Source organism: Scomber japonicus, chromosome 3 (genome assembly GCF_027409825.1).
Source record: "Scomber japonicus isolate fScoJap1 chromosome 3, fScoJap1.pri, whole genome shotgun sequence".
Lineage (NCBI taxonomy): Eukaryota > Metazoa > Chordata > Actinopteri > Scombriformes > Scombridae > Scomber > Scomber japonicus.
Window position 1 is genome coordinate 10,840,045 of NC_070580.1, and position 25,280 is coordinate 10,865,324.

A 25,280-nucleotide genomic window follows, 5' to 3' on the forward strand; every position below is an offset into this window, starting at 1 on the left:
GACGCAAGTGACTTCCTGTTGCCAGTAGGTGGCGCTATGACTGTCACTAAATATGAGACTGTACATGTGTTCAGACCACGACGCTGAACAAGCATATTAAATTTGTAAAAGCTCAGACCATGTGGAGTCAAGTTATGAGGGTTTGAAATTTCATGGCGAAGCATCGAAATTCGCCGCGTCACCACGGCAACCAGGAATGACGTGGGAAAAAGCTTTTGATAACTTTTCATCTCCAATGTCTCAAGATGACTCTGTGTGAATTTGAAGTGGATGGGATGAAATCTCTAGGAGTAGTGCGTTCAAATATGATGCCACAATTTGCATTAAAATCAATATTTGATTGAAAATGGCCGACTTCCTGTTGGTGTTAGGGTATGTGTCCAAGAGACTTTTTGGTGCGTCTTGACATGATGAACATGTGTACCAAGTTTCGTTTCTCTATGTCAATCTGTCACGAGGGGCTCGCTTTTATTGATTTTGTAGGGGGCGCTAGAGAGCCATTTTGACACGCCCATTTGTGCAGACCATAAAATATCGAAATTTTCGCCGGGTCTGGCTTGCGTGCAAACTTTGGTGACTTTTCGCGCACGTTCAGGGGGGCAAAAAGGGCGTTGTTTTGGGAGAAGAAGAAGAATAATTAAAACTGCAAGCAGTGATGAACGGGCCCTCGCGCCCCATGCACCGCCTTGTACGCGCATGTCGGTGCATACTGCAGTCACATGGCAGACACAGCGGGCACGTAGAAGTCTTGGCACCGGGGCTTGTAATGAACACTGTGTGATGGGGCTAAGTCTCATTGCATGTGTCCACTAGGTGGCGCTAGAGATCACCCACCAATTACATGTCATGTTGCAGTGTGTGATGTGGAGAACACACCCTGTAAATTTCATGTAAATCGGATAATGTTTGTCATATGAGGCTGACTTCCTGTGTCCAGTAGGTAGCGCTGTGTATTTGACACAGTATTGATGCATAGATGTGTTCAGGGCGGGACCCTCTACATGCATGATGAATTTGGTGTAGACAGGACAATGTCTGTAGGAGTTATAAGGACTTCCTGCCTAATGGCGAAGCATCGAAATTGTCTGCACAGCCACGCCCAACAGGAAGAAGTCATAAAAAAGCTTTTGATAACTGGTGTTATGTCTCAGCTGAGTTCATTTCAGGTATAAATACTTAAGATTATGGGAGTAATTAGTGAACGACTGAAGCAAGTGACTTCCTGTTGGCAGTAGGTGGCGCTATGACTGTCACTAAATATGAGAGTGTACATGTGTTCAGACCAGGACGCTGAACAAGCATATTAAGTTTGGAAAAGCTCAGACCATGTGGAGTCAAGTTATGAGGGTTTGAAATTTCATGGCGAGACATCGAAATTCGCCATGTCACCATGGCAACCAGGAATGACGGACGAAAAAGCTTTTGATAACTTTTCATCTCCAATGTCTCAAGATGATTCTGTGTGAATTTGAAGAGGATGGGATGAAATCCCTAGGACTAGTTCGTTCAAGTATGATGCGTGGAAATGACCAAAACACTCACCAAAATTGAGCATTGAGCCAAGATGGCCGACTTCCTGTTGGACTTAGGGTATGGGTCTAAAAGGCGTTTTTGTGCGTCTGGAGATGATACATAAACCTACCGAATTTCATTCTTCTATGTCAATCGGGAAGGCTGGGGTTCAATTTTGAAATATTCAAGGGGGCGCTATTGAGCCCTTTAGCCACGCCCATCCCATTGAAGTATATAGGATGTTAAATGACCCCACTCCAGACGTGTGTGTTGAGTTTCGTTACCGTGGAGGCATCCTTTGCCTCTGAAAACTGTAATCGTATTTTCATGGCGTTGAATGCGTTGTCATGGCAACAGTATTTGATGATGGGTCATGAGTTGCAGAATGTAGCATCACCAAGGTCTTATGTCTCAGCTGAGTGAATTTCAGGTGGAAATACTTAAGATTATGGGAGTAATTAATGAACAAATTACGCAAGTGACTTCCTGTTGCCAGTAGGTGGCGCTATGACTGTCACTAAATATGAGACTGTACATGTGTTCAGACCGGGACACTGAACAAGCATCTCAAATTTGGAAAAGCTCAGAGCATGTGGAGTCAAGTTATGAGGGTTTGAAATTTCATGGCGAAGCATCGAAATTCGCCGCGTCACCACGGCAACCAGGAATGACGGACAAAAAAGCTTTTGATAACTTTTCTTCTCCAATGTCTCAAGATGATCCTGTGTGAATTTCAAGTGGATGGGATGAAATCTGTAGGACAAGTTCGCTCAAATATGATGCCAGATTCAGCATTAAAATCAATATTTCGATTCAAAATGGCCGACTTCCTGTTGGTGTTAGAGTATGTGTCCAAGAGACTTTTTGGTGCGTCTTGACATGATGAACATGTGTACCAAGTTTCGTTTCTCTATGTCAATCTGTGGCGAGGGGCTCGATTTTCTTGATTTTGTAGGGGGCGCTAGAGAGCCATTATGGCACGCCCATTTATGTAGACCATAAAATATCAAATTTTTCGCCGGGTCTGGCTTGCGTGCAAACTTTGGTGACTTTTAAGGCACGTTCAGGGGGGCAAAAAGGCCGTCACTTTGTCAGAAGAAAAAAAAAATGAATAATAATCATGGCAAAAACAATAGGGCTTCGCGCTGGTCAGCGCTCGGGCCCTAATAAAACCCTACAAGAGAGTCTCTCTGATTTTCTTACAGTACTCCACTGTTTGCTCTCCAGCAAATGACAAATTACACAAGCACACATACGTCAAGTGAAGCAGCACAGGCCGTTGTGAGATGGTCCAGCAAAGGAGGAGGAACCCATTTGAGCAAGAGGCGAGTGAAGTTTATGATGATGTTGATGAATAAATGCAAGAATGAATATCTTTATGTTTATGCCAGATCATTATCCTGAAGCCTAAAACAACAACAAAAGTGTATCCACCAATTTCTTAAAGTAGCTGACAAAACAACTGCAACACATGGCAGCTTGTAAACACACATATTGACTGTATACCAGTTAAAGCTTATAGACACTTTATATTTGCTTACACATATAATCCACATAACAAAAAGCTGTAATGAAGTTATTCTTCTGCTACTTCATCATTTTTTCACAAATTTAAATTGCTTTATTTTTGGTTACAATATGACTGTATTATGAGCTGACTGGTGTGACATAATGGACTGTGTCAATAGCAGTTTTGGTGTCACTAATTGGTGCTTCTATGATTTTCCGTTCAGCTTTGAGGTCCCTTAGGGTCACGCTTGTCCTATTACTGAACACATACTTAGCTGTGAGTTTGGTGACAGTCCTGTTAACACACTTTCAGACTGAGCACAGATATTTTCTTCCAGCTTTACCAGCAGAAGCTTTTCTACCTCAGGGCCTCTTCAGGTCCGTTGGTCAGTACTCCGGGACAATGCACACACACACACACACACACACACACACACACACACACACACACACACACACACACAACACAACACACACAACACAAACAAACACACACTTTTTGTCCCTCCTCTCCTGGGCAGAGAGCTTTTTTCTCAGCAGTGAAGTCAGCCAGTGTTCAGTAGAGTTTTGGTCATGTCTGGACTGTTGGGTGTTCAACAACTGCTGCTATGTTGCTGCGCCTGCCTCTGGCTGCCCAACATGGTCTGGGGGGCTCTGGTCATCTCCCGGGACCATGTAGCTGTTCAGGTACCTTCACACACAGACTCTTTTATACCATGCTCTTAATTGGAAATGACATTGTTTTATTGTTGTTGTTTAATTTTTTGCCAATATTCATTTTATCTGATAGTAGTTTACAGCTTAAAACCTACTCAGTTGTGCTGTCTTGTTACTCTGTCTAACTTCTCCTCTTGTATGTATACATGTGACACATGCTGTAAAACTAAGTGTGTGAATGAGTGTTTTTTTCCTACAAATTAGATCATGTTATGCCAGTAGCTTTTGCTAATACCTTGTTGCTCTGCTCTGCTGTATTTGCATTTCAGGACACAAGAGGAGCTGCCAGATCACTGCAGGTATTTAGCAGAAATACTGTATTTACAGACAGACAGTCGCTTCAAGATATAGTAACAGTATTTTATCATGAAGTTTCATCTTTCTGCTTATATGTTATTCACCAATGTTTTGGTCATTCTTAAATATCACTATTCCATAAGCTTCATATTTACTTTGAATAATAATCTAACTTGAACCCTTCAAAGTTTGTTCATTTTTATTTGATGCAATTTCTTTATAAATTATTCAGCTACCTTGACATGTTTCCAGTTCTAAGTACATTAAAATGTGTGTAAAATCTGAGTAGCCAGATGCAACATACAGAGACTTCAAAAGAAAATGAAAAGCAAACAAACAAAGAAAGAAAAGAGAAAAAGGGAAAGAAGGGGGAGAGGAGGGTACATATAATGTAATCATATGTATAATTTAAGTGTGGGAAAGGAAATGGGAGGGCAAAGATTTTTGAATGTATGTGATGTAGGATGTGCTACTTTTTCAGCCTGATCTAAAATGTATATAGTCACTGTTCTTTTTTTCTTACAGAAAAGAAGTACAAATGATGGCAAGGTAAGAAAATAGTTCAGATCTTCATCAACAGCAGCCACACTATCCATGCTAAGAGCAACCAGCACCCAGGTTGACTCACCCAAACAGTCATTACAACACTCCCAAAATGGAATCAGTGACATAATGTATTTATGTATATGTATATATTTTAAATGTTTTCTAGATGTAATAATTTTCTTTGGCACAAAACAGGGCAGCAGACTGTTGGCTGGACTCCATTTGAAATGACTTTCTTTGTTTTTTTAATAGTTAAGTATTGAGTTACTGTACTGTATATGAGGGGCTTGTGATAAGTTGTGCATATTGTTCTGTTGCTGTTCTCATCTTTTTGTCTCTTCCTCCCTGTCACTGTGTCTCAGGTAGAGCTGTACAGTGTGACAGTGGACTGCACTGTGACGTCTCGTTTCGCTCGCACTGTCATGACTTCGAAGGCTTTGAATAAAGCAAGCGCTGCACAGGAAATCTTTTTTGAAGTGGAGCTTCCAAAGACCGCCTTCATCACCAACTTCAGCATGTCAGTCTGTCTCCACTCCTATTTCCACTTTGCCTACTTTCCTGACGAGATTTATCCCTGCTTCCTTTTGCATTTGCTCTCTCTCGCAGATTTTTGTCAGAGACACAGTTTATTTACTCAGTTTTTCATCCTCCATTTTTGGATCTTACAGGGAAATAGATGGTCAGGAGTATGTTGGAGAGGTGAAGGAGAAAGAGAAAGCCAAGAAACAGTATGAGAAGGCTGTTTCCTCAGGACAGACTGCTGGACTGGTCAAGTATGTCATTTAAGATGAAAAAGACCAGCCACACCACCCCCTCACACATACTAAAGCAACATTGTTTATCTAAAGTACTAAAACTGATCCTTTTATCATCAGAGACGGTCAGTTTTGTCTGTGTTTTGATTAAAGGGCTTCTGGAAGAAAGATGGAGAAGTTTTCAGTGTCAGTCAACATTGCATCTCAAAGTAACGTGAGTTTCATTCTGACCTATGAGGAGCTCCTTCAGAGGAAACTGGGCCAATATGAGATTCTGACCCGAGTTAAACCCAAACAACCAGTCCAGGAATTTCAGGTGAAGCCATGCACACATCCTGCATCTTTATGATTTCCTGGTTGTGTCAGATATTTTGCTCACAAAATTAACTCACTGTTCCTCTATGTGTGTGTATGTGTGTGCGTGTGTGTGTGTGTGTGTGTGTGTGTGTACAAAGATTGTGGCAAACATCTTCGAGCCTCAAGGCATTGCATATGTTGATGCTCAAGCAAACTTCCTCTCCAATGATCTACTCCCCCTGGTGGAGAAAACTGTCACAGAAAAAAAGGTACATGCTACAGAAAATAAGATCTTGCATCTTTGTGTCTCTGTTTTAATTTTCAAAATGAAGGTAAAATTGGTGTGACTTCTTGTGTTCAATAAAATGAATAGAGAACAGAAAATTTAAGAAGGAAGAATGGATCAATCTGAACGTATTTATCATCTTCTTATCCACAGGCACACCTCTCTTTTTCACCAACTATGGACCAGCAGAGGAAATGTCCAGGTTGTGATGAGACACTGATCGATGGAGATTTCATCATCAATTATGATGTGAACCGTGCAAAGGACCTCGGAGACATTCAGGTCAGCAGTCAACAAATTCAGAATCACCTGAGTGTCTGCTGTCTGCATGTTTATATCAGGCTCACATATAAAATAATGCAGGATAACTTTAACCCTCTTTGTCTGGAGGTTCGGTTCAGTTAAAAATTCTGTGCAATTGGGTTGAGCTTAGCTTCGCGGGTAGAGAACCTGCCCCATGTGTTGAGGCTATAGTCCTCGTTGCAGGTGACCCCGGTTCGAATCCTGAGCCGAGTGGTCTTATCCTGCGTGTCATTCCCCCTCTCTCTGCCTCCTGTTTCCTGTCTATCTCTACTGTCCTGTACATTAAAGGCAAAAAAGCCCGAAAAAATATACTTTAAAAAAATAAAAATTCTGTGCAACAAAGTCAAGTGAATCATTTTTCTGGATGAGAAATGACAACAATTACAGCCTTCTTTCAGTCTTTTGTGTGTATTACTGCTCTTTGTGATCTCTTCTCTTCAGCTTGTGAACGGATACTTTGTACACTTCTTTGCTCCACCTGACCTACCCAGAGTCCCAAAGAATGTGGTTTTTGTGATTGACAGGAGCGGTTCAATGAGTGGAATAAAGATACGCCAGGTAAGAGACCATTCAGATGTCTGCACACACGTCAACAATATATATCACTCTTCAAAGATAATGTGGTTCTTATACATTGTTGCACACATGCATGCATTTTGGCCTCTGAATTTGTAACTCTTTGTAGACCCGAGAGGCACTGTTGGCCATCCTCCAAGATCTCCACGAGGAGGACCACTTTGCCCTCATCCAGTTTGATGATACCATCAGTCCTTGGAAGAAATCACTCACCAAAGCAACCAAAGAAAATGTGGCTGACGCCATGGTCTATGTCAGAAGGATAAGAGACAATGGAGGTTAATAAAAAACATGTGACAACAACTTTAATGCCAAATATCATCTTTATTACCTAAATGAGAGAATTAGTTTTACTAAATATTTTGTGTTTTCCTCCTAGGAACTAATATCAATGATGCTGTGTTGCGAGGTGTGAACATGATTTTGCAAGACAGACAGGAGGACAGGCTCCCAAAGGGGAGCGTTGACATGATTATTTTACTGACTGATGGAATGCCAAATACTGGTGAGCATTGTGTACTTTACACTGTACGTGGTGTGCTTATATATATATATTTAACATTGAATTTGTGCCTGTTATATATGTGCTTCTGAAGGTGAGTCCAGAATCCCGAAGATCCAGGAGAATGTGCGTTCTGCTATTGGCGGGAACATGTCTCTGTTCTGTCTTGGATTTGGAAATGATGTGGATTACTCCTTCCTGGATGTGATGAGCAAACAAAACAAGGGACTGGCCCGCAGAATCTATGAGGGCTCAGATGCAACCCTTCAACTCCAGGTGGAGGATTGAGGCTACACATCTTTGTGCCAGTAGTTTGGTTTTCTTGAGCCCAACACAAGGATCGGGGTGTATTATCCAAAATAGGCAATATTCCTCTGGAAATGTGTAACAATTAACATATATAATTCTAATAGAATATATTTATATGGCACACAAATAAATGTATATAAACAAATTTGCATATAAATCTTTTACAGGGTTTCTATGATGAGGTATCCAGCCCTCTGCTTTCAGAAGTAGACTTACATTACCCTGACAACACAGTGGACTTCGTGACCACAAACCACTTCAGCCAGTTGTTTAACGGCTCAGAGATCGTGGTGGCCGGTCGGCTGATAGACAACAACCTGGACAACTTCATGGTGGAAGTGTTCGGCCAGGGGGTAAGAAAAAGAAACATCAGAAAGTTAGAGATGGTGCTGAGGTGCAGAAAAGCTTTTTTTTTCAAACAGTGGGCCTTGTTCAGGAATATTCTCTTCAATTTCTTTTAAGAGAAAAAATAAGAGAAATCAACTCCAGATGCACCAAATGTTCTTAACCACCCACATCTGCTCTTACCAAGGTGTGCTGAATGATGAGTGCTATTTCTCTTACCTAAGAGAAGAGCAAAAATAAGAAAACATAGGTGAATCTGAGAAATCAATGGGTACTAACAAAATAAGAACAAATCGTGGACATGGATGAAAATAAGAGGGAATTTGTTTGCATATGGTTTCTTGCATGATGCCCATTGTTTCTTCTTTTCTCTCACCGAAAGTTTGAGGAGGACTTCCAGGTGCAGGGCCAGGCCAGTGCTCTGGAGTGGGATGTGATGTACCCTGATGAGGAGTACATCTTTGGTGATTTCACAGAGCGCCTGTGGGCCTACCTCACCATCCAGCAGCTACTGGAGCTGAGGTCAGTTTAAGTGATTTTACTCAAACCCTGAAATGCTCAACCTTAGATATTATTATTTCCCATTGGTCTCATGAAAATGTCCAGTGCGGTAACTGGTGTGTATTTTTTTCATTCTCACAGCAAGACTGGTACCCCTGATGAGAAAACCAACGCCACAGCCAAGGCCCTGGAAATGTCACTGCAGTACAGCTTCGTTACCCCTCTCACGTCCATGGTGGTCACCAAGCCTGACACTGAGGACGGCCCAGAAAGCCCTCTCATTGCTGATAAGCTGACTGAGGGTAAGGGAGTGCAGAGAGGGTTTAAAAAGTATCGTTGGATAGGCTTTTCTTAATGTGGCATAACGGCATTGACTGAAGTCAAGTAAACCTGCAGCACATTGACCAGAAGCACTGGATATGGAATTGAACTTTTAAACACATCATTTCTCTTTACTCACTTACACCAGCAGAGACTGGAGCTCCAGTCAGAACTGTGGAATTTACAAATTTGTTTTTGTCCTTTTTTATCAGAGCAAAGACAACAGGCAGAGAGAGTAGGTAAGACAGTCTTTTATTTTAAAACTAAATGGCATATAAAATATTAAGTCTATTGCCTGTAGTGTTTTTTAAACCTGGATTTTTTTGTAACTGTATGCAGCTTATCGCTACCCATCATATGCTGCTGCCCCACCCACATATGCTGTTGCCTCACCCACATATTTTGGTAAGTTGTGTCATTTTATGGCTCATCTTGTTTGGGCACAGCTAACTCAAAATCATATCTATTTAAACCATTTTGTGAATTAATGTCATATTACCTGCAGTGGACGGAGATCCTCATTTCATGATAGAGCTGCCAGACAGAGATGATGCGTTGTGCTTCAACATCAACGATAGACCAGGAACCATTTTCAACCTGGTCAGAGACCCAGCATCAGGTCAGCAGGATCCTGATTAAAACCATGACTTCCTTATTGAAGATGTCTTTTTTTCACTAAACATATATACACCTTGTGGAACAGGATGTAAATGAATGTCTTCTTTATCACTTGGACACTTTTAACTCCTCACATGTGTGCCAGTCAATCATTCCCTGCAGTGAAACAGTGAAAGGCTCAATCTCTTGTTGTTTCTTCAGGCATTTTAGTGAATGGCGAGATCATCGGGGACAAGCAAATCCCACCCGATGGTAAAATTAACACCTACTTTTGGCGTTTTGGCATCATCCACCAGAAGCTGGGTGTGAGACTGGAGGTGAGCACACAGGACATCACAGCGTTTCAGGATGGCAAACGGGTCAAGCTGCTGTGGTCTGATACAGCCTCCCTCAAAGGAGCCAAGTGAGTGGCTAAAACTACCAGATTATCATCTCCTTCAGGGAAAGACCCAAATACTTGAGAGATATGACAATATGATGTGCCCATTCATCCACTTCATCTGCCCCTTCTTTATCCTTCAGTGTGGATCTTCACTTGACCAAGGATCGTAGTCTAATGATAACTCTAAGAGGTTCTGTCAAGTTCATGATCCTGCTGCACAAAGTATGGGCGAAGCACCCATACCACCGGGACTACCTGGGTTTCTACACACTGGACAGTCACCTCCTGTCTCCCTCTGTTCACGGTCTACTAGGTACAACATGGCACACTTGTTAGAAATAGATTGCATGGTTTATTTCATTTTTATTATAATTTACAATAATGTCTCATCAGGGCAGCCAAAAAAGTAACTAATAGATCAAAGAATTTCTGTTAGAAGTTAAATATGTTGTATATTGTTGTATATTAAGTCACTCAATGGATAAAAATATCACAAGTAAATAAAAAACAGTCAGAACACAATTCAATTAACCAGTCTAAGACATCAAAGCTGCATATTTTAATTTTAGAACACTGTAGATTAAATGATTACATGTAACATGTAATGTGACTGAACCTTTTCAGTGACAATGCCAAATATGCAATTTTATCAAAGTAAAAAAGAGTTTATCCATTGTTAGAGAAATTTCGATATTTAGAAGATAGTTTGTCCTTGACAACAATGATTTTTAAAATTTGGTAGTTTAGTGCCCCCTTTTTTACATACTATACTGAGGTTGAGGATAACAGCAATCATCTTTATGATGATGTGCAGCTAAATGCATTTTACAGCAATTAAAGTTGCTAAACTAAAATGATCTGATCCTAACAAATATTTGCATTAATCGTTGTTCTTCATTCTGTAAATTGTATCTGTATAAACAAAGCAATACTTTAACCCAGTTTTATTCTTTGTCATAGAGAGAAATCTGATCTGTGTAAAGTGATGAGAAAAGAAATGATTTTCAACCCCAATGGTGGGTCTTTTTCCAGGTCAGTTTTACAAGGGGATTGAATACGAGGTCTCAGACTTGCGTCCAGGTGAAGTCCTAGAGAAACCAGATGCCACCATGTTTGTGAAAGGACAGGAGCTCAATGTGACCAGGTACATCACATGCCTCAAAGTTTGCATTTATTATGTACTAAATGAATAAATGTCTGTTGCTTTGTGTTGTTTTCATTGTACTGTCCTAATCAGGTCTACATGATGTTTCTGTCTTGGTCCACAGAGGCTGGCAGAAAGACTTCAGGAGGGACGTGAAGAACGGAGAAAATGTTCCCTGCTGGTTCATTCACAGTAATGGAACAGGCCTCATCGACGGAAAGGCTTCAGACTACATTATGTCTGGCCTTTTCAAAAGATTTTAAAGTCAGTCTTATCGCTGTTGTTCCCATGAATCACCACTCAAATTCATACAATAAGACATATTTAAAATAAAATCTGCCCACATTTTAACAGACTAAGTTCATAGCATTGTGAAGAGAATTTAAATTTAATCTTGGATTATAAGAGGTGTAACGTTGCAACGCATCCTCATCTTATGTTCGTATGATATCGTACAAAACGTTGAGCACTATTTTTCGTATGATATCATACGAATCTAAATACATGCAGCGACACAAGTGATCAGTGCGCCTGCGCAACCAAATCTCACGGCTGTTCTTAAAATAGCCCTGAAATTGAATCTATTGATTAAAATCCAGTAATCCACAAATATTATAAATTACTTTAAAAATATAAACACTATATTATTAAACATTTAACCAGGAGATATGACCCCCTTTGTGTCTTTATATGTCCCGGAAAGACTGGCTAATTCACTGACGACTTTATTTATATCCTCAACATTTCTGAACACAAAAACAAGAAAGTGTCCTGGATAATTCACCGAAATGTTGGGTGAATGTTATGACCATCAGTTTTTATTATTTCACTTTCGATTGTGAGAAATACGTTTTGTTTCTGCTGCTTTGGACATTAGCAGAAGTGGCTAATTTAGCCTACCCATGATCCTCAGCAAATGTAACTTGTTGTGAGGAATAAAAAGAGAAATAAACGTTCATGTCTCAATATTCTGCTCATAGTTGTCTACAGCATGTCTCAATATTCTGCTCATAGTTGTCTACAGCATATCTCAATATTCTGCTCATAGTTGTCTACAGCATATCCATCCATCCATCCACACACACACACACCCCTATAGTCTACACATCATCCCTACTACTACTGCGCTCCCAGAAGGGAGCCCCAGCCCTCAGCCCCCTCCCACTTTTTTTATATTTCATTGAGAAAAGAGCACCCGGCATCACGGCAGGTGGTGAGATAGTCAAGAAAAAGTATTCCCATATTCATTATACACAGCATGGAGCGGGTATGATTTCATAAATAGTCCTTCCTGATTTTTTCAACAATAAGGTAATGTGATACATATGCCATATTCAAAACACATATGAAGAACTGGCTCAAGAGTAATCAATCCTGCACTCACTGTTGATCTGCAATGCATGCTCGCACACATGTGTGAGCACGTGTGTGTCCTGCAAGAAGACAACAGATGCAAATTATCAGTTGTGCTAACTTTAGTGCATTTACATGTGTATTTATTGACACCGATGTCCATTAATGTGCAATGTCCCTTTTAAGTAAAAGGACAGTACAGTTTGATGAAATGTAGGCTATGAGAGGGACAAGTGCAAAGATTAAAAGAAATGTGAAATGTAAATTTCTGCATGTGTAAGTGTAAGGTTACCCAAAACTGAAAATTATACAAAAACACTTAAAATGTAGTCAGAGAAACTGCGAAGAAAGTCAAGGTGTCAGTGAGTACAGTCTCCTTCACCATCAAAAAAGCATTCAGAAACTGGGGAAACTCTGAAAGGGAGAGGTCTGGCAGACCCAAAGCCACAACATAGTCAGAAGACAAGTCTCTGAGAGTCAACAGCTTGTGTGATAGGTGGTTCACAGGACAACAGCTTCAAGCACAGCTTCATAGCTGTCGTAGTAAGCAAGTCTCAGTTTCAACTGTGAAGAGAAGACTTGGAGTTGCAGGTTTGACAGGTTGAATTGCAGCAACAAAGCCATTGCTAAGAGTCAGAATGTGGGACTAATGAGCACATGGGCTACAGGTGAGGAGATGGGCGGGGAAAACCAGGTGCATGGTATGAGGGAGGCGGGATGTGAAATGACAGGAGAGTTAGAAACAAAACAAATCCATACAACAAGAACTAAGGGCTAGTGTTACTTAACGTAACAAAAACACCTACAATTACAGGACAAATCCTTAAAAGCAACAAGATAATAGGCATATGTTTATGTTTGGGCAGAGGGACATTAAGCACAAAGTAGCTTCATATAAAAATATTCAGCAGAATGTCAAGTTGCATTTTGTTGCTGACCATAGACATATCATGGCCTTTTAACATTTTCTTCTCATAGATTTGTTATGCTATGTTATTTTAACATACAGAGACCACGTCCTTTGGAGGCAGAGGTCTTATCCTACTAATATAATTGGAGGGATATAATTGGGATGTTGGTCCGTCTGTCCATCCGTCTGTCCTTCTGTGCGTTAACCTTTCGCCAGGGAGCCATTGCATATGGCATTTTTTCCACATTTCATTTCATGTCAACTTCAATTTCTATTTCAATGTTAAATAAATAGACTGCAGTTCTACTTTTTATTTTGGACTCTGCAGCTACTGCCACCAGGAATTTTTTTTTCAGTCTGTGATGTATATGCATAGAGAAACCCTACGTATGGGGTGTGAACGACACGTGGAAAAGATTATTTACTTTTCAGCTGAGCGCTGTGAGGACACTCAGCAGCAAATGAGACCGAAGAGATCATTGGGGACACCTGCAGCTACAGGTACTCATACTTTCCAATGAACACTTTCAGACATTTGTCTGTAACCAACATGTAGTCCCTGGTTATGTATATCTAATTTCAGACAATATTCTGACTTTAAAGGTCAACAACGAGTCATGCATGCATGCAGTTCCATTTGATACACCTCACATGCATTTCCTACACTGCTGTTATGTTCTTTTGGGAGACATATAATTATATATAAAGATATACATATCTTCTGTCATCAATCCATAAACCTTTGCAAGTTCTCCTTTTGGTTTCTTGTATACTCTTTACCATGTAGTCACATACATTTCTTCACTTTATCTCTGTGACCACTATTAAAGTGACGTGACCATTATACTATCAAAGAGACACGAGCACTGTCATTATACATGAGAAGTTACAATATAAAACACATCACCACTTTTACACTAATTAAAACAGAATAATAACTCAATACTCACATTCTCATTGTTGCACAGAACAGAGTAAACCAGCAAAGGTGAGGAACTAGTCCAAAAATACTGTGGCATCAAGCTTAAAGGCCAGAACTGCAGCAATGAATGTAAGAAAAGTCCAAACTTCACTCTGCTACTGCACTGAGTTAACAGGCAGCAGAGCGAAGGCCTTGAGTCTGAAACTGGATGACCTTCTAAACATTTAATATGGTTTATTTTTGGATTAAATAAATATATTTTGTTAACTGATTGCTAGATGTATCTCCCTTTTGTTGATGCCACTTGATCCAGGTCATAACAGACAGAAAATGCGTCATCAATGCAGGAAGTGGTGGTTGTTTGGTAACAGCATATGACTTTGTCCTGCCTCTCTCAACAGTTGGAAGAGCTCATACATGTATATGGGTCAGTGACAAATAAGAGTTGGCAAGATGAGCGATTGAGAATTTAAGAAAATGGTTTAAAAGCAGCATCAAGTTTGTTAAAATGTAGGCTACATTTTGTATTTGTTGGTTTGCTGGAAAGACTGAATGCTCCTGAAAATGTCAAATGGTGTTACCACAAAAGAATAAAAGATATTACATATTTTATCCACCTACAGTGTATTTAAGTGTACTTACAAATAATTACTTTGTTAAAAAACAAAATTGAAATGGTTCCTCATTGACATGATTCCCCAGACTAAATTTAATATTTAGAACAATTGTATTACATTACCTTTATTTGACATAAAAAAAGATATGTAAGATAATGCCAAACTAGTTGATATGATGTTTTATTGATAATTTAGTGTTTTTAAGCAACTTTAATTATTTGGTACAAAGGTTACACTACTTTTTTGCTATATTCTTCTAATATATTCTCTCAAAATGTATTAAAAGCAGGAATTTTATCTGGGTCCACAAAAAAAGAATGTGTGCAAATTATTCATAGGTTTATTTTCCCATTTTAAACCCTTTAAATTTGACTAAACAACATGGACACAAAAAACATTAATTGGCCTGTATTTCTTCTTGAAACGTTTTTGTTTTCTAGCTAGCAGTTTGCTAAAGATATTTGGCTCTTGTCTGGCAACTGATGTAATAACTGTGAGCAAGGCCCTCAGACCATTTAACTGCAGTAATGTAGGCAGTTATGAAAAGCAGTCAGCTCAAACACTTGGAGATGCATAATAGACACAGATGTGAATGTCTTGGCTCTTCACTTGTGTTCAGCTCACCGAAACCAACTGTAAGCAGCCTCAGAGAGTCAGCAGGGGCCCACAGGGCATTTTTACATCTGGGCCACTTGCCTTAATCCAGCTCTGGCAGAGATAATTAAAGTATTGATATTAAAATGAAAAACAAGCATCCTGATTAACAACAGAACCCCAAGAACACACCGCTCTGTCATGACATGAGCACAGAATATAGTACCTGAATGTGTCTCTCACTCTCCATCCTGCAGACCCACTGGTAAAAAATACACAAATTATTGGGTCTCTTTTTGCCAAACATGCCCCCACATGATGAAAATGACTTGAGCAGTACAGCTTTTCCAAGTAAATACCATTGTTTGTTCACTGGCTTCAGCACCATGAACATGCTTGCTATCACATTTTTGAGGAAAACAAGATAAATAAAACCCTACAAGAGAGTCTCTCTGATTTTCTTACAGTACTCCACTGTTTGCTCTCCAGCAAATGACAAATTACACAAGCACACATACGTCAAGTGAAGCAGCACAGGCCGTTGTGAGATGGTCCAGCAAAGGAGGAGGAACCCATTTGAGCAAGAGGCGAGTGAAGTTTATGATGATGTTGATGAATAAATGCAAGAATGAGCTCAGGTCCATTGGTCAGTACTCCAGACCAACGCACACACACACACACACACACACACACACACACACACACACAAGCACACTTTTTGTCCCTCCTCTCCTGGGCAGAGAGCTTTTTTCTCAGCAGTGAAGTCAGCCAGTGTTCAGTAGAGTTTTGGTCATGTCTGGACTGTTGGGTGTTCAACAACTGCTGCTATGTTGCTGCGCCTGCCTCTGGCTGCCCAGCATGGTCTGGGGGGCTCTGGTCATCTCCCGGGACCATGTAACTGTGCAGGTACCTTCACACACAGACTCTTTTATACCATGCTCTTAATTGGAAATGACATTGTTTTATTGTTGTTGTTTAATTTTTTGCGAATATTCATTTTATCTGATAGTAGTTTACAGCTTAAAACCTACTCAGTTGTGCTGTCTTGTTACTCTGTCTAACTTCTCCTCTTGTATGTATACATGTGACACATGCTGTAAAACTAAGTGTGTGAATGAGTGTTCTTTTCCTACAAATTAGATCATGTTATGCCAGTAGCTTTTGCTAATACCTTGTTGCTCTGCTCTGCTGTATTTGCATTTCAGGACACAAGAGGAGCTGCCAGATCACTGCAGGTATTTAGCAGAAATACTGTATTTACAGACAGACAGTCGCTTCAAGATATAGTAACAGTATTTTATCATGAAGTTTCATCTTTCTGCTTATATGTTATTCACCAATGTTTTGGTCATTCTTAAATATCACTATTCCATAAGCTTCATATTTACTTTGAATAATAATCTAACTTGAACCCTTCAAAGTTTGTTCATTTTTATTTGATGCAATTTCTTTATAAATTATTCAGCTACCTTGACATGTTTCCAGTTCTAAGTACATTAAAATGTGTGTAAAATCTGAGTAGCCAGATGCAACATACAGAGACTTCAAAAGAAAATGAAAAGCAAACAAACAAAGAAAGAAAAGAGAAAAAGGGAAAGAAGGGGGAGAGGAGGGTACATATAATGTAATCATATGTATAATTTAAGTGTGGGAAGGGAAATGGGAGGGCAAAGATTTTTGAATGTATGTGATGTAGGATGTGCTACTTTTTCAGCCTGATCTAAAATGTATATAGTCACTGTTCTTTTTTTCTTACAGAAAAGAAGTACAAATGATGGCAAGGTAAGAAAATAGTTCAGATCTTCATCAACAGCAGCCACACTATCCATGCTAAGAGCAACCAGCACCCAGGTTGACTCACCCAAACAGTCATTACAACACTCCCAAAATGGAATCAGTGACATAATGTATTTTTTTAATGTTTTCTAGATGTAATAATTTTCTTTGGCACAAATCAGGGCAGCAGACTGTTGGCTGGACTCCATTTGGAATGACTTTCTTTGTTTTTTTAATAGTTAAGTATTAAGTTACTGTACTGTATATGAGGGGCTTGTGATAAGGTTGTGCATATTGTTCTGTTGCTGTTCTCATCTTTTTGTCTCTTCCTCCCTGTCACTGTGTCTCAGGTGGAGCTGTACAGTGTGACAGTGGACTGCACTGTGACGTCTCGTTTCGCTCGCACTGTCATGACTTCGAAGGCTTTGAATAAAGCAAGCGCTGCACAGGAAATTTTTTTTGAAGTGGAGCTTCCAAAGACCGCCTTCATCACCAACTTCAGCATGTCAGTCTGTCTCCACTCCTATTTCCACTTTGCCCACATTCCTGACGAGATTTATCCCTGCTTCCTTTTGCATTTGCTCTCTCTCGCAGATTTTTGTCAGAGACACAGTTTATTTACTCAGTTTTTCATCCTCCATTTTTGGATCTTACAGGGAAATAGATGGTCAGGAGTATGTTGGAGAGGTGAAGGAGAAAGAGAAAGCCAAGAAACAGTATGAGAAGGCTGTTTCCTCAGGACAGACTGCTGGACTGGTCAAGTATGTCATTTAAGATGAAAAAGACCAGCCACACCACCCCCTCACACATACTAAAGCAACATTGTTTATCTAAAGTACTAAAACTGATCCTTTTATCATCAGAGACGGTCAGTTTTGTCTGTGTTTTGATTAAAGGGCTTCTGGAAGAAAGATGGAGAAGTTTTCAGTGTCGGTCAACATTGCATCTCAAAGTAACGTGAGTTTCATTCTGACCTATGAGGAGCTCCTTCAGAGGAAACTGGGCCAGTATGAGATTCTGACCCGAGTTAAACCCAAACAACCAGTCCAGGAATTTCAGGTGAAGCCATGCACACATCCTGCATCTTTATGATTTCCTGTCTGTGTCAGATATTGTAAATGAGGGGATTTGCTCAAAAAATTAACTCACTCACACACAATGTGTGTGTGTGTGTGTGTGTGTGTGTGTGTGTGTGTGTGTGTGTGTGTGTGTGTGTATGTGGACAAAGATTGTGGCAAACATCTTCGAGCCTCAAGGCATTGCATATGTTGATGCTCAAGCAAACTTCCTCTCCAATGATCTGCTCCCCCTGGTGGAGAAAACTGTCACAGAAAAAAAGGTACATGCTACAGAAAATAAGATCTTGCATCTTTGTGTCTCTGTTTTAATTTTCAAAATGAAGGTAAAATTGGTGTGACTTCTTGTGTTCAATAAAATGAACAGAGAACAGAGAACTTAAGAAGGAAGAATGGATCAATCTGAACGTATTTATCATCTTCTTATCCACAGGCACACATCTCTTTTTCACCAACTATGGACCAGCAGAGGAAATGTCCAGGTTGTGATGAGACACTGATCGATGGAGATTTCATCATCAAGTATGATGTGAACCGTGCAAAGGACCTCGGAGACATTCAGGTCAGCAGTCAACAAATTCAGAATCACCTGAGTGTCTGCTGTCTGCATGTTTATATCAGGCTCACATATAAAATAATGCAGGATAACTTTAACCCTCTTTGTCTGGAGGTTTGGTTCAGTTAAAAATTCTGTGCAACAAAGTCAAGTGAATCATTTTTCTGGACGAGAAATGACAACAATTACAGCCTTCTTTCAGTCTTTTGTGTGTATTACTGCTCTTTGTGATCTCTTCCCTTCAGCTTGTGAACGGATACTTTGTGCACTTCTTTGCTCCACCTGACCTACCCAGAGTCCCAAAGAATGTGGTTTTTGTGATTGACAGGAGCGGTTCAATGAGTGGAACAAAGATACGCCAGGTAAGAGACCATTCAGATGTCTGCACACACGTCAACAATATATATCACTCTTCAAAGATAATGTGGTTCTTATACATTGTTGCACACATGCATGCATTTTGGCCTCTGAATTTGTAACTCTTTGTAGACCCGAGAGGCACTGTTGGCCATCCTCCAAGATCTCCACGAGGAGGACCACTTTGCCCTCATCCAGTTTGACCATACCATCAGTCCTTGGAAGGAATCACTCACCAAAGCAACCAAAGAAAATGTGGCTGATGCCATGGTCTATGTCAGAGGGATAAGACAAGATGGAGGTTAATAAAAAACATGTGACAACAGCTTTAATGCCAAATATCATCTTTATTACCTAAATGAGAGAATTAGTTTTACTAAATATTTTGTGTTTTCCTTCTAGCAACTAATATCAATGATGCTGTGTTGCGAGGTGTGAACATGATTTTGCAAGACAGACAGGAGGACAGGCTCCCAAAGGGGAGCGTTGACATGATTATTTTACTGACTGATGGAATGCCAAATACTGGTGAGCATTGTGTACTTTACACTGTACGTGGTGTGCTTATATATATATATATATATATATATATATATATAAATAAATATTTAACATTAAATTTGTGCCTGTTATATATGTGTTTCTGAAGGTGAGTCCAGAATCCCGAAGATCCAGGAGAATGTGCGTTCTGCTATTGGCCGGAACATGTCTCTCTTCTGTCTCGGATTCGGAAATAATGTGGATTACTCCTTCCTGGATGTGATGAGCAAACAAAACAAGGGACTGGCCCGCAGAATCTATGAGGCCTCAGATGCAACCCTTCAACTCCAGGTGGAGGATTGAGGCTACACATCTTTGTGCCAGTAGTTTGGTTTTCTTGAGCCCAACACAAGGATCGGGGTGTATTATCCAAAATAGGCAATATTCCTCTGGAAATGTGTAACAATTAACATATATAATTCAAATAGAATATATTTATATGGCACACAAATAAATGTATATAAACAAATGTGCATATAAATCTTTTACAGGGTTTCTATGATGAGGTATCCAGCCCTCTGCTTTCAGAAGTAGACTTACGTTACCCTGACAACGCAGTGGACTTCTTGACCACAAAACACTTCAGCCAGTTGTTTAACGGCTCAGAGATCGTGGTGGCCGGGCGGCTGATAGACAACGACCTGGACAACTTCATGGTGGAAGTGTTCGGCCAGGGGGTGAGAAAAAGAAACATCAGAAAGTTAGAGATGGTGCTGAGGTGCAGAAAAGCCTTTTTTTCCAAACACTAGCCCTCGTTCAGCAATATTCTCTTCAATTTCTATTAAGAGAAAAAATAAGAGAAATCAACTCCAGATGCACCAAATGTTCTTAACCACCCACATCTGCTCTTACCAAGGTGTGCTGAATGATGAATGCCATTTTTCTTACCTAAGAGAAGAGCAAAAATAAGAAAACATAGGTGAATCTGAGAAATCAATGGGTACTAACAAAATAAGAACAAATCTTGGACATGGATGAAAATAAGAGGCAATTTGTTTGCATATGGTTTCTTGCATGATGCCCATTGTTTTTCTTTTCTCTCACCGAAAGTTTGAGGAGGACTTCCAGGTGCAGGGCCAGGCCAGTGCTCTGGAGTGGGATGTGATGTACCCCGATGAGGAGTACATCTTTGGTGATTTCACAGAGCGCCTGTGGGCCTACCTCACCATCCAGCAGCTACTGGAGCTGAGGTCAGTTTAAGTGATTTTACTCAAACCCTGAAATGCTCAACCTTAGATATTATTATTTCCCATTGGTCTCATGAAAATGTCCAGTGCGGTAACTGGTGTGTATTTTTTTCATTCTCACAGCAAGACTGGTACCCCTGATGAGAAAACCAACGCCACAGCCAAGGCCCTGGAAATGTCACTGCAGTACAGCTTCGTTACCCCTCTCACGTCCATGGTGGTCACCAAGCCTGACACTGAGGACGGCCCAGAAAGCCCTCTCATTGCTGATAAGCTGACTGAGGGTAAGGGAGTGCAGAGAGGGTTTAAAAAGTATCGTTGGATAGGCTTTTCTTAATGTGGCATAATGGCATTGACTGAAGTCAAGTAAACCTGCAGCACATTGACCAGAAGCACTGGATACGGAATTGAACTTTTAAACATATAATTTCTCTTTACTCACTTACACCAGCAGAGACTGGAGCTCCAGTCTGAACTGTGGAATTTACAAATTTGTTTTTGTCCTTTTTTATCAGAGCAAAGACAACAGGCAGAGAGAGTAGGTAAGACAGTCTTTTATTTTAAAACTAAATGGCATATAAAATATTAAGTCTATTGCCTGTATTGCTTTTTTTTAACCTGGATTTTTTGTAACTGTATGCAGCTTATCGCTACCCATCATATGCTGCTGCCCCACCCACATATTTTGGTAAGTTGTGTCATTTTATGGCTCATCTTGTTTGGGCACAGCTAACTCAAAATCACATCTATTTAAACCATTTTGTGAATTAATGTCATATTACCTGCAGTGGACGGAGATCCTCATTTCATGATAGAGCTGCCAGACAGAGATGATGCTTTGTGCTTCAACATCAACGATAGACCAGGAACCATTTTCAACCTGGTCAGAGACCCAGCATCAGGTCAGCAGAATCCTGATTAAAACCATGACTTTCTTACTCAAGATGTCTTTTTTTCACTAAACATATATACACCTTGTGGAACAGAATGTAAATGAATGTCCTCTTTATAACTTGGACACTTTTAACTCCTCACATGTGTGCCAGTCAATCATTCCCTGCAGTGAAACAGTGAAAGGCTCAATCTCTTGTTGTTTCTTCAGGCATTTTAGTGAATGGCGAGATCATCGGGGACAAGCAAATCCCACCCGATGGTAAAATTAACACCTACTTTTGGCGTTTTGGCATCATCCACCAGAAGCTGGGTGTGAGACTGGAGGTGAGCACACAGGACATCACAGCGTTTCAGGATGGCAAACGGGTCAAGCTGCTGTGGTCTGATACAGCCTCCCTCAAAGGAGCCAAGTGAGTGGCTAAAACTACCAGATTATCATCTCCTTCAGGGAAAGACCCAAATACTTGAGAGATATGACAATATGATGTGCCCATTCATCCACTTCATCTGCCCCTTCTTTATCCTTCAGTGTGGATCTTCACTTGACCAAGGATCGTAGTCTAATGATAACTCTAAGAGGTTCTGTCAAGTTCATGATCCTGCTGCACAAAGTATGGGCGAAGCACCCATACCACCGGGACTACCTGGGTTTCTACACACTGGACAGTCACCTCCTGTCTCCCTCTGTTCACGGTCTACTAGGTACAACATGGCACACTTGTTAGAAATAGATTGCATGGTTTATTTCATTTTTATTATAATTTACAATAATGTCTCATCAGGGCAGCCAAAAAAGTAACTAATAGATCAAAGAATTTCTGTTAGAAGTTAAATATGTTGTATATTGTTGTATATTAAGTCACTCAATGGATAAAAATATCACAAGTAAATAAAAAACAGTCAGAACACAATTCAATTAACCAGTCTAAGACATCAAAGCTGCATATATTAATTTTAGAACACTGTAGATTAAATGATTACATGTAACATGTAATGTGACTGAACCTTTTCAGTGACAATGCCAAATATGCAATTTTATCAAAGTAAAAAAAGATTTTTGAGTCCTTGAGAGTTTGTCCTTGACAACAATTTTAAAAAATTTTTTTTTAAATTTGGTAGTTTAGTGCCCCCTTTTTTACATACTATACTGAGGTTGAGGATAACAGCAATCATCTTTATGATGCTGTGCAGCTAAATGCATTTTACAGCAATTAAAGTTGCTAAACTAAAATGATCTGATCCTAACAAATATTTGCATTAATCGTTGTTCTTCATTCTGTAAATTGTATCTGTATAAACAAAGCGATACTTTAACCCAGTTGTATTCTTTGTCATAGAGAGAAATCTGCTAGGACTAGAGTAAAGTGATGAGAAAAGAAATGATTTTCAACCCCAATGGTGGGTCTTTTTCCAGGTCAGTTTTACAAGGGGATTGAATACGAGGTCTCAGACTTGCGTCCAGGTGAAGTCCTAGAGAAACCAGATGCCACCATGTTTGTGAAAGGACAGGAGCTCAATGTGAACAGGTACACCACATGCCTCAAAGTTTGCATTTATTATGTACTAAATGAATAAATGTCTGTTGCTTTGTGTTGTATTCATTGTACTGTCCTAATCAGGTCTACATGATGTTTCTGTCTTGGTCCACAGAGGCTTCCATAGAGACTTCAGGAGGGACGTGAAGAACGGAGAAAATGTTCCCTGCTGGTTCATTCACAGTAATGGAGCAGGCCTCATCGACGGAAAGGCTTCAGACTACATTATGTCTGGCCTTTTCAAAAGATTTTAAAGCGGTTTGCACACAGTCCTATCAGTGTTGTTCCCATGAATGACCAATTCATACAATAAAACATACACAAAAGACTTAGTTCATAGCATTGTGTAGAGAATTTAACAGTTTAATCACTATCTCAGAAATACTGAAATAAATGTTCTTAATAATAAATATAATAATAAAAACAAGAGGTCTTTAAAATGAACACTCGCTTGGTTTGGGCATTTCCTTTTTTTAAATGGTAGTTTCACAATTTGTTCATCACATGAAGTTGTTGCTTTGGTTATCCCTCATTTTTCCTGACAGACATGTTTGACTTTCTGAATATGTCATAGCTTGTTGTACTTTTGAAGGATTTTATGTTGGCACCGACTTGCCCTGCTCTTATAATCCCAGCTTCACTGATTGCTAAAGTCAGGAGCTGAAAAGAAGTAAATCTGATCAAAACTGTCTAAAACAGAAAAGTTGTGATCAAAAGGTTTCTCACAGTTAATGTTAAGTCTACTGTAGGACTCCTTAACCACATGATACCAAATAAATATGTCTTTGGTGCAGACAAATTGTTGAAACATTTCTTTATGGTCAAACAGTCACTCCTCTGTGTACCTAATGACTCTGACTGGTGCTGAACCTTGACAATTTATGGAGAAACACTCAAACTGATGGTCAGTGACTCACATAAACATGAGGGTAGTGGAGGCAGCAGAGGTTCCGCCTCCTGCAGCACAGAGCGTAGGCGGGGTGAAATTCATATGGGAAGCACATGCCTTGAATTCCCTCCACACTTGTTTTCAGCCATATTGAGAAGCAGCCCCTCTGTTTCCCAGCCATGCCTGCAAGGTGGACAGTCCTGCTGCTGTGGGTTTGTGTCTGCATCTGGCTTCCAGCTCAAACCCAAGGAGCTCTGGTCATTTCCCGCAGAGATGCTCGGATGCAGGTAAATAAAATCAAGCATTTGCATGTAAACAAATGTCTTGTTTGTAACTTTGTTTGGACAGTAGAAGTAACCATAATCAGGTTAGACTAGAATAGATCATTCCCAAGAAAAGTCTTTAGGAAGTTATGCAGGAAGTGGTGTGCTGTGCGTGTTTGGTAGCAGCAGTTTTCTCTGAAAATGGAATAAATGGTTGTTTAGTGGGCATAGTTACTAAGGCTGAGCAGAAAAACACAAACTGTTTCAGAGAATCAATGAAAAAGATGGCACTGTCATGTTTGGGAACATCAAAACACCTGCAGTTACAGGGGAAATTCTTAAAGATAATAGGCTTGAGTTTATGTTTGGGCAGATAGACATTAAGCACAATGGATTTTCACATAAAAATGTTCAGCAGGTGTGAGCTATGAATCTGAAGTCCAGTAAAGTATAACAGCTGTGAAGTTCAAGTCTAGTCTCATGCCCTTGTTTTTACAGCCCTTCATTACACTGCGTTTTAACAGCTACATAACAAGTTCATTGCATGGCAGGTTATGATGTAGATAGAAAACAAAATATGCAAGTAGAGACATGTCATCAACTCACATGATTCCTCTGTATTTTGCATCTTGCATTTTGACCAAGGAGGAGGACTTAATTTCTGTTCATCTTGTGGCAATCCCCAAGTTCTTTCCCACACCCGCCTTAAATCTTTAGTCCTCTTCAGGGTCCACACCTTGCTGTCCAGACGTGTTACTGCAGTGCTCAATGAGCTGGAAAAACTTGATCTTGATGACATTTTGTTGAACATAAAGGAGACAACTTTAGTGGTGAAGAATGTCAAATGCATGAATACTTGCTATAGTGACTGAACTAGTGACTAGAAAAATA

The 25,280-nt window shown here is 40.0% G+C and overlaps 2 protein-coding genes and 1 long non-coding RNA gene across 3 annotated transcripts; 2 read left to right on the forward strand and 1 right to left on the reverse strand.

The window, feature by feature from the left end:
• Positions 1 to 3,566: 3,566 nt before the first annotated feature.
• On the forward strand, positions 3,567 to 11,264 carry LOC128355944 (inter-alpha-trypsin inhibitor heavy chain H3-like). Its single transcript, XM_053316334.1, has 22 exons — positions 3,567 to 3,708; positions 4,008 to 4,037; positions 4,561 to 4,584; positions 4,944 to 5,098; positions 5,250 to 5,354; positions 5,490 to 5,652; positions 5,792 to 5,902; positions 6,073 to 6,201; positions 6,664 to 6,780; positions 6,908 to 7,076; positions 7,178 to 7,303; positions 7,395 to 7,576; positions 7,777 to 7,962; positions 8,337 to 8,476; positions 8,597 to 8,757; positions 8,989 to 9,015; positions 9,116 to 9,181; positions 9,282 to 9,395; positions 9,596 to 9,797; positions 9,917 to 10,089; positions 10,809 to 10,920; positions 11,045 to 11,264. Exons 1-22 carry the CDS (start codon positions 3,595 to 3,597, stop codon positions 11,181 to 11,183), a joined length of 2,745 nt encoding a protein of 914 aa, XP_053172309.1. The 5' UTR covers positions 3,567 to 3,594; the 3' UTR covers positions 11,184 to 11,264.
• Positions 4,855 to 17,553, reverse strand: LOC128355948 (uncharacterized). The gene is made up of 2 exons (XR_008321147.1): positions 17,433 to 17,553; positions 4,855 to 4,918 (listed from the first exon to the last, which is right to left on the reverse strand). It is a non-coding gene; the product is annotated as an uncharacterized LOC128355948 (long non-coding RNA).
• LOC128355946 (inter-alpha-trypsin inhibitor heavy chain H3-like) lies at positions 16,070 to 23,506 on the forward strand. Its single transcript, XM_053316336.1, has 22 exons — positions 16,070 to 16,222; positions 16,522 to 16,551; positions 17,075 to 17,098; positions 17,443 to 17,597; positions 17,749 to 17,853; positions 17,989 to 18,151; positions 18,321 to 18,431; positions 18,602 to 18,730; positions 18,970 to 19,086; positions 19,214 to 19,382; positions 19,484 to 19,609; positions 19,731 to 19,912; positions 20,113 to 20,298; positions 20,672 to 20,811; positions 20,932 to 21,092; positions 21,324 to 21,350; positions 21,452 to 21,496; positions 21,597 to 21,710; positions 21,911 to 22,112; positions 22,232 to 22,404; positions 23,117 to 23,228; positions 23,353 to 23,506. The coding sequence occupies exons 1-22, from the start codon at positions 16,109 to 16,111 to the stop codon at positions 23,489 to 23,491; spliced, it is 2,724 nt and encodes a 907-aa protein (XP_053172311.1). The 5' UTR covers positions 16,070 to 16,108; the 3' UTR covers positions 23,492 to 23,506.
• The last annotated feature ends 1,774 nt before the right edge of the window (positions 23,507 to 25,280 follow it).

Bases quoted from the DNA above. Each gene is read 5' to 3' on its own strand.
- LOC128355944 (XM_053316334.1), top strand. From the start codon at position 3,595: ATGTCTGGACTGTTGGGTGTTCAACAACTGCTGCTATGTTGCTGCGCC. The intron at 3,709-4,007 runs GTACCTTCACAC...TTTGCATTTCAG, and splicing joins GGGACCATGTAGCTGTTCAG to GACACAAGAGGAGCTGCCAG. The intron at 4,585-4,943 runs GTAAGAAAATAG...ACTGTGTCTCAG, and splicing joins GAAGTACAAATGATGGCAAG to GTAGAGCTGTACAGTGTGAC.
- LOC128355946 (XM_053316336.1), top strand. From the start codon at position 16,109: ATGTCTGGACTGTTGGGTGTTCAACAACTGCTGCTATGTTGCTGCGCC. The intron at 17,598-17,748 runs GTCAGTCTGTCT...TGGATCTTACAG, and splicing joins TTCATCACCAACTTCAGCAT to GGAAATAGATGGTCAGGAGT. The intron at 23,229-23,352 runs GTACACCACATG...CTTGGTCCACAG, and splicing joins CAGGAGCTCAATGTGAACAG to AGGCTTCCATAGAGACTTCA.